This window comes from Trichomycterus rosablanca, chromosome 13, assembly GCF_030014385.1.
Source record: "Trichomycterus rosablanca isolate fTriRos1 chromosome 13, fTriRos1.hap1, whole genome shotgun sequence".
In the NCBI taxonomy this organism is placed as follows: domain Eukaryota; kingdom Metazoa; phylum Chordata; class Actinopteri; order Siluriformes; family Trichomycteridae; genus Trichomycterus; species Trichomycterus rosablanca.
This window is the reverse complement of record NC_086000.1, coordinates 29,783,189-29,795,805: the sequence shown is the minus strand read 5'-3', so window position 1 is coordinate 29,795,805 and position 12,617 is coordinate 29,783,189. Positions and strand designations below refer to the sequence as shown.

General features: G+C 43.3%; 1 protein-coding gene across 4 annotated transcripts in view; it reads left to right on the top strand.

Moving 5' to 3' along the window:
• The window catches only part of zgc:103755 (uncharacterized protein LOC449988 homolog), a 113,486-nt gene extending 101,709 nt beyond the window's left edge, over nt 1-11,777 (top strand). For 3 of the 4 annotated variants that reach the window (XM_063007691.1, XM_063007690.1, XM_063007696.1), the window contains 3 exons: nt 6,631-6,695; nt 6,809-6,884; nt 9,202-11,777. In XM_063007691.1, coding sequence (XP_062863761.1) covers nt 6,631-6,695; nt 6,809-6,884; nt 9,202-9,553 — 493 coding nt within the window. In that variant the 3' untranslated portion in view covers nt 9,554-11,777. Of the gene's footprint in view, nt 1-6,630; nt 6,696-6,808; nt 6,885-8,455; nt 8,528-9,201 lie in introns of those variants that run through there. The other variant, XM_063007692.1, reaches the window with a different exon arrangement.
• Nucleotides 11,778-12,617: the final 840 nt, after the last annotated feature.

Here is a 12,617-nt window from a genome sequence, read left to right as displayed (position 1 = left end):
AGTCCTTTAAATTATTGAGTCTTGTGTCGTTGTGGTGGCGGTAACCCTTTAGCTTCTCCTGGATGTGTAATAGGCGAGCCTCTCGGTGCCGGCGCGACGTTCCGCCCGCCGGCTCCCACGAGAGTCGTCTCATTCTTGCAGAGAGTGCACCCCGCTCAGGAACCTCATCCTCCAGGGAGTCCATTCCCCTTTTCCTCAAATCTTCCCTTGCTTCAGTTGGATTATTGTAGACAATTGGCCCCGTATCAAAAAAGACAATGAGTTTCGCTGGGTAAAGCGTTTGAAAACGGAGCCCCTTTTCTTTAAGCGCTTTTCTGATGGAGGAAAAGGCCTTTCTTTTCTTGAGTGTCTCAGCTGGATAATCTTGCTCAAAAAACACTCTCCTGCCGCTGTAGTGGATCTCTTTTTTTTTCCAGGCGGAGCGGAGGACCAGCTCTCTGGTTTTATATTCCTGGAAACAGACCACAATGGACCTCGGGTTGGAACCCTGCGGTGGTTTCGGTCCGAGGGATCGGTGGCAGCGCTGCATAGCGAGAACTGCGTTAGGGAGGGATAGTTCGGTTGTGATAAGCTTTTCCAGAAAAACTTCCATATTGTCGCCCTCCGCTCCCTCTGAAATACCATATATCCGTATGTTGTTCCTGCGTGAACGCGCCTCTAGGTCTGTTAGCTGGGCTTGGAGATTCTCCTGAAGCTCCAAAGTGTGGGAGAGTACCTGTTTAGCTTCGGCGCTCCACTCCTCCATTTCGGCTACTCTCTGCTCCGTCACCTCAACTCTGCCGGTTATATCTTTCAGATCAGAACCGATAGAGTTCAGCTTCTGGTTGACTTCTTCTCTAAAGTCTGCAAGCTCTCTTTTCAACAGTACCACCGTTTCGCTGAGCTCCTTCTTCACATCTGAACGAACGCCCTTTATCTCGGCGATTATGTTAGCTTGGATAGTTTCCATAGTTTGTTGTTCCGCTGCTAGCGTCCTCATCGGCGTTTCCACTTTCATTCGTGGATTTCTCGTCAGATGTAATGTTTTGTTGTAAATTTCCTCTTGTCTTTCTTTTGTGCCCCCCTTCCATGACACAAAAAACAACTTTTCTCTATGAATACTTAGTATTTATCAAAAGGGGGGGTAAGACCGTCTGGGAGCCTCAAACTTATGCTGCTGTCCGTATCTGCGCCATACCGGAAGTCCACCGACCCCTTCTTATTCATCTGCACTTCAGTGGATTCGTGCGTCAGGCCAGTCTTGCACACGAAGAGTCACACACTGACTTCCATGTTCCTCCACTTCTGTACAGGCGCCTTGGGCTACTAACCAGTGTCCTTACACAATATCAAAGACTCCACCCTTATTAGTCCAGTTTTTTTTTCCATCGGACTTCCAGCAGACTTAGTGGCCAATTTTGTCTGTTGAAGGCACGGCCAATTGTGCCTGCTAGGGGGCGCCCAGCCGACCGGTAGCAGAGCTGAGATCTCAGTGCTGATTGCTTCTGAGAGCTTTTAAAACTTTCTGGATCAGTTAAGGCTGACCGACTGGAGAAATGTTTACAGGCTGTTACAGACGACTCCTGCTTAGATCCAACATGGTTTTCTCTATTTGGAAATAACAGGTCTCACTGAGGCTGTGAAAATATATAGATTATTTATTGATGTAATGCAAATCAATTATTTAATGGCTGTGATGTACGGTTTAAACTAAGGGGATAAAGCGGAAAAGCATATTTGCTTGATGAAACATTAATGGGAGTGCTGTGAGACTTTTATGGCCATATCTAAACATGCTTGGACGTTGCTCTAACACAGAATCACTAAAAGAACTACTAAGGCTGTTGCCTTTATAGGCTAATAAAATGTAAATGTTCATTTTAAGAAGAGTTACCCCTTTGTGGTTGGCATAAACCTTTCACAAAACTCACAAACATTGTCCTGTGTGGCATTTAAGTTCAGGGAAAAAAAAACAGGTGCACTTTACAGAGGACGGTTGGTGTTTATGTTGTGCTTAATGAGTCCATGCCTCTGCCTATGGATGCATAGGTTAGCACAGAGCATCTCCAAAACTGCAGCTCTTGTGTCTGTCTGCAGTGGTCAGTATCTATCAAAAGTGGCCCAAGGAAGGAACAGTGGTATACCGGCGACAGGGTCATGGGCAGCCAAGGCTCATTGATGCACGTGGGGAGTGAAGGCTGGCCCGTGTGGTCCGATCCAACAGGCGAGCTCTGATAGAAAGGTGTCAGAATACACAGTGCATTGCAGTTTGTTGCATATGGGGCTGCATAGCCGCAGACCAGTCAGGGTGCCCATGCTGACCCCTGTCCACCACCAAAGCACCAACAATGGGCATGTGAGCATCGAAACTGAACCACGAAGCAATGAAAGAAGGTGGCCTTGCCTGGTGAATCACATTTTCTTTTACATCACATGTCTCTTACCTGTGGTACACATGGCACCAGGATGCACAATGGGAAGAAGGCAGGTCGACGGAGGCAGTGTGATGTTTGGGCAATGTTCTGCTGGGAAACTTTGGGTTCTGCCATCCATGTGGATGCTACTTTGACACGTACCACTTACCTAAGCATTGTTGCAGACCATGTACACCCTTTCATGGAAACGCTATTCCCTGATGGCTGTGGCCTCTTTCAGTAGGATAATGCGCCCTGCCACAAAGCAAAAATGGCTCAGGAATGGTTTGAGGAGCACAACAACGAGTTTGAGGTGTTGACTTGGCCTCCAAATTTCTCAGATCTCAATCCAATCGAGCATCTGTGGGATGTGCTGGACAAACAAGTCCGATCCATGGAGGCCCCACCTCACAACTTACAGGAGTTAAAGGATCTGCTGCTAACATCTTGGTGCCAGATACCACAGCACACCTTCAGGGGTCTAGTTGCTTGACGGGTCAGGGGTGTTTTGGCAGCAAAAGGGGGACCAACACAATATTCGGAATGTGGTCATATTGTTATGCCTGATTGGTGTATATACTGTATATATGTATGTATGTAGAGGAAGAGAGAGAGAGTTTGTTAACACTGCCATCACATAGTTATTCAATCCCAGCGTAACATTACTGACCTTGAAAGTTAAATGACTGTATGACTAGTTTTTCTCTGTGACTGGCATCATGAATTCACAAAAATTTCAAGGCAATATATATGTTAATGACTTACCTTTGATCTATATATTGCAAATATAAATATATTTACAAATTATACATACATATTCTTACCAAAAAGCTATTGCAAAGGATGATGTTCTGTATTTCTCCTCCGCTCATGTTGGTGCCTGGACCAGACAGTATGAGTAACTGGTGCAGTGGCAAAAAGGTTCTTCACCATCTGCCATTTTTTTCATGAGAATTGGCAATTACTATGTCTGTTAAGTGCTAAGGCCAGTGGCACCACCAAAACTCAAATTATGGTCTTTGTGGTAATGTGCTATTTTGTTAGACTGCTGGGCCACCAGAGTACACTAAGACACTTTTAGCCCTTTTTCTTTAATTAGTTACCCATTTGTGTGTACATGTTTGTGTGTTTTGCCCAAAGCTTTAGGTTTTGTTTGATAATAAAAGTGTATTAAGTGAATTATTAGTTCGCAATGACAGTCCTTCAGTAAAAAGATTAATATTTTTGAATGCAAAAGGGGCATATTTATATATATATATACACACTATATTGCCAAAAGTATTCACTCACCCATTCAAATAATTTAATTCAGGTGTTCCAATCTCTTCCATGGCCACAGGTGTATAAAACCAAGCACCTAGGCATGCAGACTGCTTCTACAAACATTTGTGAAAGAATGGTCCAGTGGTGAAATTTCCTCACTACTAAATATTTCATAGTCAACTGTCAGTGGTAATATAACCATAAGTGGAAGCAATTGGGAACGACAGCAACTCAGAGCAGGGTAGGCAGATGCGCAGAGGTCGCCAACTTTCTGCAGAGTCAATTGCTACAGACCTCCAAACTTCATGTGGCCTTCAGATTAGCTCAAGAACAGTGCGTAGAGAGCTTCATGGAATGGGTTTCTATGGCCGAGCAGCTGCATCCAAGCCCTACATCATCGGATGCAGTGGTGTAAAGCACGCCGCCACTGGACTCTAGAGCAGTGGAGACGTGTTCTCTGAAGTGACGAATCACGCTTCTCCGTCTGGCAATCTGATGGACGAGTCTGGGTTTGGCGGTTGCCAGGAGAACGGTACTTGTCTGACTGTATTGTGCCAAGAGTAAAGTTTGGTGGAGGGGGGATTATGGTGTGGGGTTGTTTTTCAGGAGTTGGGCTCGGCCCCTTAGTTCCAGTGAAAGGAACTCTTAATGCTTCAGCACACCAAGAGATTTTGGACAATTTCATGCTCCCAACATTGTGGGAACAATTTGGGGATGGTCCCTTCCTGTTCCAACATGACTGCGCACCAGTGCACAAAGCAAGGTCCATAAAGACATGGATGAGAGAGTTTGGTGTAGAGGATCTTGAATGGCCTCAACCCGATAGAACACCTGTGGGATGAATTAGAGCGGAGACTGTGAGCCAGGCCTTCTCGTCCATCATCAGTGTCTGACCTCACAAATGCGCTTCTGGAAGAATCGTCAAAAATTCCCATAAACACACTCCTAAACTTTGTGGAAAGCCTTCCCAGAAGAGTTAAATAGCTGTTATAGTTGCAATGGGTGGATTGACATCATATTAAACCCTATGGATTAAGAATGGGACGTCACTTAAGTTCATACATACATACTGTACATACATACAGTACATATATACTGTATATATATATATATATATATATATATTTGTATGTATGTATATATATATATACAGTGGGGCCAAAAAGTATTTAGTCAGCCAGTGATTGTGCAGGTTCTCCTACTTAGAAAGATGAGAGAGGTCTGTAATTTTCATCATAGGTACACTTCAACTATGAGAGACAAAATTAGGGAAAAAAAATCCAGGAAATCACATTGTAGGATTTTTAAAGAATTTATTTGTAAATTATGGTGGAAAATAAGTATTTGGTCAATAACAAAAGTTCAACTCAAAACTTCAACTCAATGTAACATAACCTTTAATGGCAATGACAGAGGTCAAACGTTTCCTGTAAGTCTTCACCAGGTTTGCACACACTGTAGCTGGTATTTTGGCCCATTCCTCCATGCAGATCTCCTCTAGAGCAGTGATGTTTTGGGGCTGTCGCTGGGCAACACGGACTTTCAACTACCTCCACAAATTTTCTATGGGGTTGAGGTCTGGAGACTGGCTAGGCCACTCCAGGACCTTGAAATGCTTTTTACGGAGCCACTCCTTCGTTGCCCGAGCGGTGTGTTTGGGATCATTGTCATGCTGGAAGACCCAGCCACGTTCCATCTTCAATGCTCTCACTGATGGAAGGAGGTTTTGGCTTAAAATCTCACGATACATGGCCCCGTTCATTCTTCCCTTAACACGGATCAGTCGTCCTGTCCCCTTTGCAGAAAAACAGCCCCAAAGCATGATGTTTCCACCCCCATGCTTCACAGTAGGTATGGTGTTTACTCAGCATTCTTCTTCCTTCAAACACGACGAGTTGAGTTTTTACCAAAAAGTTCCATTTTGGTTTCATCTGACCACATGATATTCTCCCAATCCTCTTCTGGATCATCCATATGCTCTCTGGCAAACTTCAGACGGGCCTGGACATGTACTGGCTTAAGCAGGGGGACATGCCTGGCACTGCAGGATTTGAGTCCTTCTCGGCGTAGTGTGTTACTGATGGTAGCCTTTGTTACTTTGGTCCCAGCTCTCTGCAGGTCATTCATCAGGTCCCTCCGTGTAGTTCTGGGATTTTTGCTCACCGTTCTCATGATCATTTTGACCCCATGGGATGAGATCTTGCGTGGGGCCCCAGATCGAGGGAGATTATCAATGGTCTTGTATGTCTTCCATTTTCTTACAATTGCTCCCACAGTTGATTTATTCACACCAACCTGCTTGCCTATTGTAGATTCACTCTTCCCAGCCTGGTGCAGGTCTACAATTTTCTTCCTGGTGTCCTTCGACAGCTCTTTGGTCTTGGCCATGGTTGAGTTTGGAGTCTGACTGTTTGAGGCTGTGGACAGGTGTCTTTTATACAGATAACAAGGTCAAACAGGTGCCATTAATACAGGTAACGAGTGGAGGACAGAAGAGCTTCTTAAAGAAGAAGTTACAGGTCTGTGAGAGCCAGAAATCTTGCTTGTTTGTGGGTGACCAAATACTTACTGTATTTTCCACCATAATTTACAAATAAATTCTTGAAAAATCCTACAATGTGATTTCCTGGATTTTTTTTTCTCATTTTGTCTCTCATAGTTGAAGTGTACCTATGATGAAAATTACAGACCTCTCTCATCTTTCTAAGTAGGAGAACCTGCACAATCAGTGGCTGACTAAATACTTTTTGGCCCCACTGTATATATATATATGTACAATGATGTGGGTAAGATTATGCTTTGTTTAGTCTGATTTGCCTACTTTTATCTTAAATAGTTGATAATAGTTAATAATCAGCATATCACTAATATGTGTGTTGCAAGTGGGTAATAACACTGTCAGTATTTGTATTGCAGGCTAGATCATTTGTTGAAGATGATGGTAATTAAAATTGGATGTGCACTTTGTTTACAGGATTCATGGTTCTGTAGACTGCCTGTCAGAACTGTCCTCCTCCCGACACAAATACACCTTCACTGGTAAGTCCACTTTCCTTCGTGGTACAGTTTCCTCCTCACTATGTGACTTGAAAAGAATTGTAAAAATAACAGATATCAAGATGACAAATTAGAGGTCTGGTTTCTGTGTTTAGGAATCCGTCGTAGCTTCAGCACCACTTCAGCCATTGCAACACAGAGAGAGCCACATCGGAAGAACCAAGCAAATCGGTAAGAATTACACCACAAGTACATGCAATAAATTAAGAGGGGGACTGGGGTGTCTGATTCTCGTAATTAAAACTTGGACCCCCCCAATAAGGTAAAAACAACAGTTCAACAGGAGTCGTTACTTAGCTAAACTGTAACTTTAGGCAAAACTTAAAAACTAGCATTCATTAGTATGCAGTTGACACAGTCCAATTCAGAAACTCAGAAAGCAATAAAGTTTTGTGTTGTTTGAGTCGATTCATGTGACTGGGCACATAAATGGAAGAAAATTTTTTTCCATTGTTCTCGGTATGGTAAGCCTGGCTTCCTTCTATGTGATATTCAGGCGTTTCAGATCTTCTTTAAATGTAGATCTCCAGGTCACTGGTCTTTCACGTTATCTATGATCATCTAGCAGTGTCCATTGTATTGCAATAGATGCTGGTCTGTTTAGAGGTGATCGTAGGACGTGACCTAATCAGGTGTGTCGCTACGCCACCATGGTCTACAGACTTGTAGAATTGCTTCGCCGTAAGATCATACCAATAATAATAACCAATAATGAGAGTGAAGGCAGGCAGACGAGATGTGGTATGGTCCACTTTAGAGATCTGGTGTAACCAGTACTCAGTTAGGTACTGCTCTCATTAGAAATGATCTGAATGATGTATCTATGTTTGTCACTGTGGCTCGGTGGGTAGCACTGTCACCTCACAGCAAGAAGGACATGGGTTTGATTCCCAGATGGAGCGATCCTGGTTCTCTCAGTGTGGAATTGTTCTCCCCATGTCCGTGTGGGTTACCTTTGGGAGCTCGGGTTTCCTCTGTTATTCCAAAAACAAGCAGTCAGGTTAATTGGAGATAGTAAAAAGGAGATGTGAATGAATTTGTGTGTGTGTGTGTTTGCCCAGTGATAAGCTGGCAACCTGTCTAGGGTGTTTCTTACATTTTGCCTGGTAAAGTATACCCACTATGACCCTGAGTAAGATAAATAAGTGGTAAAACAGACAGTGAATGATTTTTTTTTATTTAAAAGCACCTATACTACAAATAAACAATACAATTAATTTCATACCTTATTTTTTAATAATTACTCCACCCTGGCCCATCTATAATTCTCTTTTTCATTGGATGAGGCTGCTATGACATTCTATATAGAATGCTGAAAGTGAATAATGGAAACTTCATAAAAGTCCTGTCACCTTGTTTCAGTAAATCAAATTACAGCTGAGTTTTAAATATAACACTTGTATTGGCAATATCACTACTGAATATATATTACTTGGAAGATAGACTTTCTCAGAACATCTGATGTGACTGCTGTGTAAAGAATAGTATGGCAACAAAAATCTCCAGTCATCATCTTGTGGTCGGAAACTGGCACTAGATAAAGGATTACATAAATCGTGCATAAATCAAGATAGCCATCGCTTGTAGGTACAAGGTAGGTGTATTTATTAAATATACTGTATATAGGGTGGCTCAGTGGGTAGCACTGTCGCCTCACAGCCAGAGAGTCAGGTGGGGTGGTCCGGGTCCTTTCTGTGTAGAGTTTGCATGTTTTCCCCATGTTTGCGTGGGTTTTCTTCCAGGAGCTCCGGTTTCCTCCCACAGTCCAAAGACTTGCAAGTGAGGTGACTTGAAGATACAAAATTGTCCATGACTGTGTTTGACATTAAACTTGTGAATTGATGAATATTGTGTAACGATTAACTACCGTTTCTGTCATGAATGTAGCCAAAGTGTAAAACATGATGTTAAAATCCTAATAAATATACTGTATATATCTATAGATAGATAGTGGTCACAGGACGCTGCCTACAGGGCACTGTTGGCTGGATATATTTTTGGTTAGTGGACTGTTCTCAGTCCAGCAGTGACAGTGAGTGTGTATCTTATCCACTCATACCAGCACAACACACACTAACACACCACCACCATGTCAGTGTCACTGCAGTGCTGAGAATGATCCAACACCCAAATAATACCTGCTCTGTGGTGGTCCTGGGAGAGTCCTGACCATTGAAGAACAGGGTGAAAGGGGGCTAACAAAGCATGCAGAGAAACAGATGGACTACAGTCAGTAATTGTAGAACTACAAAGTGCTTCTATATGGTAAGTGGAGCTGATAAAATGGACAATGTGAGTAGAAACAAGGAGGTGGTTTTAATGTTATGGCTGATTGGTGTACTTTCTTATGCCAACCTGTGATATATCGAAACCTATATGGGGTAAGTCAGTGTTAAAGAATGAACTGTATACCCACATTGTATTTGTTGTCATCAACATAAAAAGGTGAATGACATCAACATTTCTTTATGTTTGTTGCACTGTGCAGGAGCCATTCATCTTCTGTGCGGCAGCGCTGGAGCACACTCAGTTCCGGCTCCGCCGAAACGTCTCCCAGAGGACCAGGCACCAACGGTGGCACAGTCACACTGCACCTGGGCATGCAGGTCCTACTCAGTAGTGCCAATGAGATGGGCACCATTCGCTATCTTGGCACAGCTGACTTTGCACCCGGCCTCTGGCTCGGTTTGGAACTCCGCAGTGCCAAGGGGAGAAACGATGGCTCGGTCGGTTCCAGGCGCTACTTCAGCTGTCGGCCCGGGCACGGCGTCCTGGTTCGCCCGAGCAGGGTCACCTACCGCGGCATCAACGGTGCCAAGCTGGTGAACGAAAGCAGCTAAAGCTGTAAGCTGTTCTCACTTTTACTTTCATCTCTCTCTGAGCCCCATCGTGAATTTTTCTTCTCATAGTAAATGAGCAGCTACGTGGCATTAATGGATGGCAGCGCTGAAGGAGAAACAATTATAAAGCGTGCCAAGGCACGAAATAAAGCACTTTGAAAGCAGGGTTATTCATCAACACTACAGCCTTTGTAATAAGCATTACCGGCTGAGTTGTTTGCATTTTGGTGTTAGCCTGAGGTGAGGTCACTTGTTTGTTTTGGTTGTAGAGAATGTTTAGTCTGGCAGTTCATTATTTAAATGATGCACAACATGGCCAAAAGTATTTATAATCCTTTTAACTGGAGCAGTGGTTCCCAAAATATTTACACCAAGCACCACTTCTGAACAGATTAAAGCCTTTAGGTACCATCTGTAACCCTCTCAGATGAACCACCACTGGTACAGCTAGGACATTTTGTATTTCAACCATTTAAATACAAATCGAAAGACTTACGCACAGGTGGTGCAGCGGGATATTCCGCTAGCGCCGAGATTCTGAACTCCTCAGTTCGAAACTCGGCGTTGCCACCGTCGACTGAGCGCCATCTGGCAGGCATAATCATCAGTGGCTGCATCAGATACTAATTTGCCACCGTGTCTGCTAGGGCTGGACGACCAGATTATGTGTGTTCATACGCTGTGTTAGGACCCTGGTTGGTGGTAGAGACGCCCGTGCAGAATGCAGGGGCGAGAAGAGGCGTGGGCAGCGACATACTCTCCTCGGATGCAATCGGGTATCCCTCAGCAGTTGACTGCGCTAAATTGGGAGGGAAATTTTTAAAAATCGAAAGACTGAAGCCTCTTCATTATAAAATTATTTAAACCCTTTGTTGGCAGACTGCAAATTTGGCACTGCAAACATGGCTAGAACTCAATTGAAGTTTGAACTGATTGGACTTGATTGGTCTAAAAGGTCCAAGAACTTACATGATGTCAAAGACCTAGATGGGCGGCACGGTGGCTAAGTGGGTAGCACTGTCGCCTCACAGCAAGAAGCTTTCTGTGCGGAGTTTGCATGTTCTCCTTGTGTCTGCGTGGGTTTCCTCCGGATGGTCCGGTTTCCTCCCACAGTCCAAAGACATGCAAGTGAGGTGAATTGGAGATACTAAATTTTCCATGACTCGATATAACCTTGTGAACTGATGAACCTTGTGTAATGAGTAACTACCTGTTCTGTCATGAATGTAACCAAAGTGTAAAACATGACGTTAAAATCCTAATAAACAAACAAACATTTTCCAAAATCATATGCTCTACCACCTGGGAAAGCTTAAAGCACCACCATTGGTACAGCTAGGGCATTACGGAAAGCAAACTTTCAACATAATACTGATTGCCCCAAAAGTGGGGCATCTGTCTGGTGGCGTCTGTTAATCCACAGTATTTCAACCATTAAAATAAAACTTGAACGACTTAAATCTCTTAATTATAAAAGCATTTAAACCCTTTGCTTTGGCACTGCAAATTGTGGTCAGGTGCATTCCATTTGCTTTATTTATCCTTATCACGTGGCTAGAACACAATTGAACAAAAGTTCAACTGTTGCAATCTGACTAGATTGGACCTTATTCTAAAAGGGCTAACAATTTACACTAAATTATCAGTACACAAACCAATTAATGATGTCCAAGACCTAGATCAGGGCAACAATATAAAACATTATCTAGGTCCTTGAGGGTTGCCAGGATCACACTGGCTTCTCTAATAAAATGGAACAAGATTGACCCTCCATATTGGGAATACAGGCAAGATGAGCCTTGGTCAGGAAGGTTAGAAAATCAGACACTCTAAAAGAGCTCTAAAAGTCCTGTGCAAAGATGGGTGAATCTGCTGTATGTACAACTTTCTCTGCAGAGCCGAGTAAACTGCAAATAATGGCCGACTTGAAGTTTGCCGAACAGCACATAAATGACTGGCAACATGAGGATGGTTCGCTGGTCTAATGAGATGAGAATTAAACTCTGATCTCTTGTGGAAACGAGCTCTGCATCTATCTAGCCTGTACCATCCCTACAATGAAACATGGTGGTGGCAGCATCATGCTATAGAGGTGCTTCTCAGAGGCAGGGACAGGGAGACTTAAAGAATTAAAGTTGAAGGCAGTTGACATGTTTTCCATACTGTACAGTTTGTAAAGATAGACTAACAAATAATTACCAACATTTTAAAGAACTCAATCAGGAATGGGTTACTGTATGTTTAACACAGTATGTTTAATGCCGCTCTATAATGACATTAAATATACACTGATCAGCCTTAACATTAAAACCACCTCCGTGTTTCTAAACTCACTGTCCATTTTATCAGCTCCACTTACCATATAGAAGCACTTTGTAGTTCTACAATTACTGACAGTAGTCCATCTGTTTCTCTGCATGCTTTGTTAGCCCCCTTTTATGCTGTTCTTTAATGGGCAGGACCCCCACAGGACCACTGCAGAGCAAGTATTATTTAGATGGTGGATCATTCTCAGCACTGCAGTGACACTGACATGGTGGTGGTGTGTTAGTGTGTAGATATAAAGTCAGAGACGATTGCTCAATCTATTGCTGCTGTTTGAGTTGGTCATCTTCTTGACCTTCATCAGTGGTCATAGGACGCTGTCCATGGGGTGCTGTTGGCTGGATATTTTTGGTTGGTGGACCACTCATACCAGCACAACACACACTAACACACCACCACCATGTCAGTGTCACCGCAGTGCTAAGAATGATCCACCACCCAAATAATACCTGCTCTGTAGTGGTCCTGTTGGGGTCCTGTTGGGGTCCTGACCATTGAAGAACAGCATGAAAGGGGGCTAACAAAGCATGCAGAGAAACAGATGGACTACAGTCAGTAATTGTAGAACTACAAAGTGCTTGTATATGGTAAGTGGAGCTGATAAAATGGACAGTGAGTGTAGAAACAAGGAGGTGGTTTTAATGTTGTGGCTGATTAGTGTACATTTTATTTGTTGGAGTTTGTTGGAATAATGCTGTTCATGGCTGCATATGAGTTACCAAAAGCATGTAACATTTAG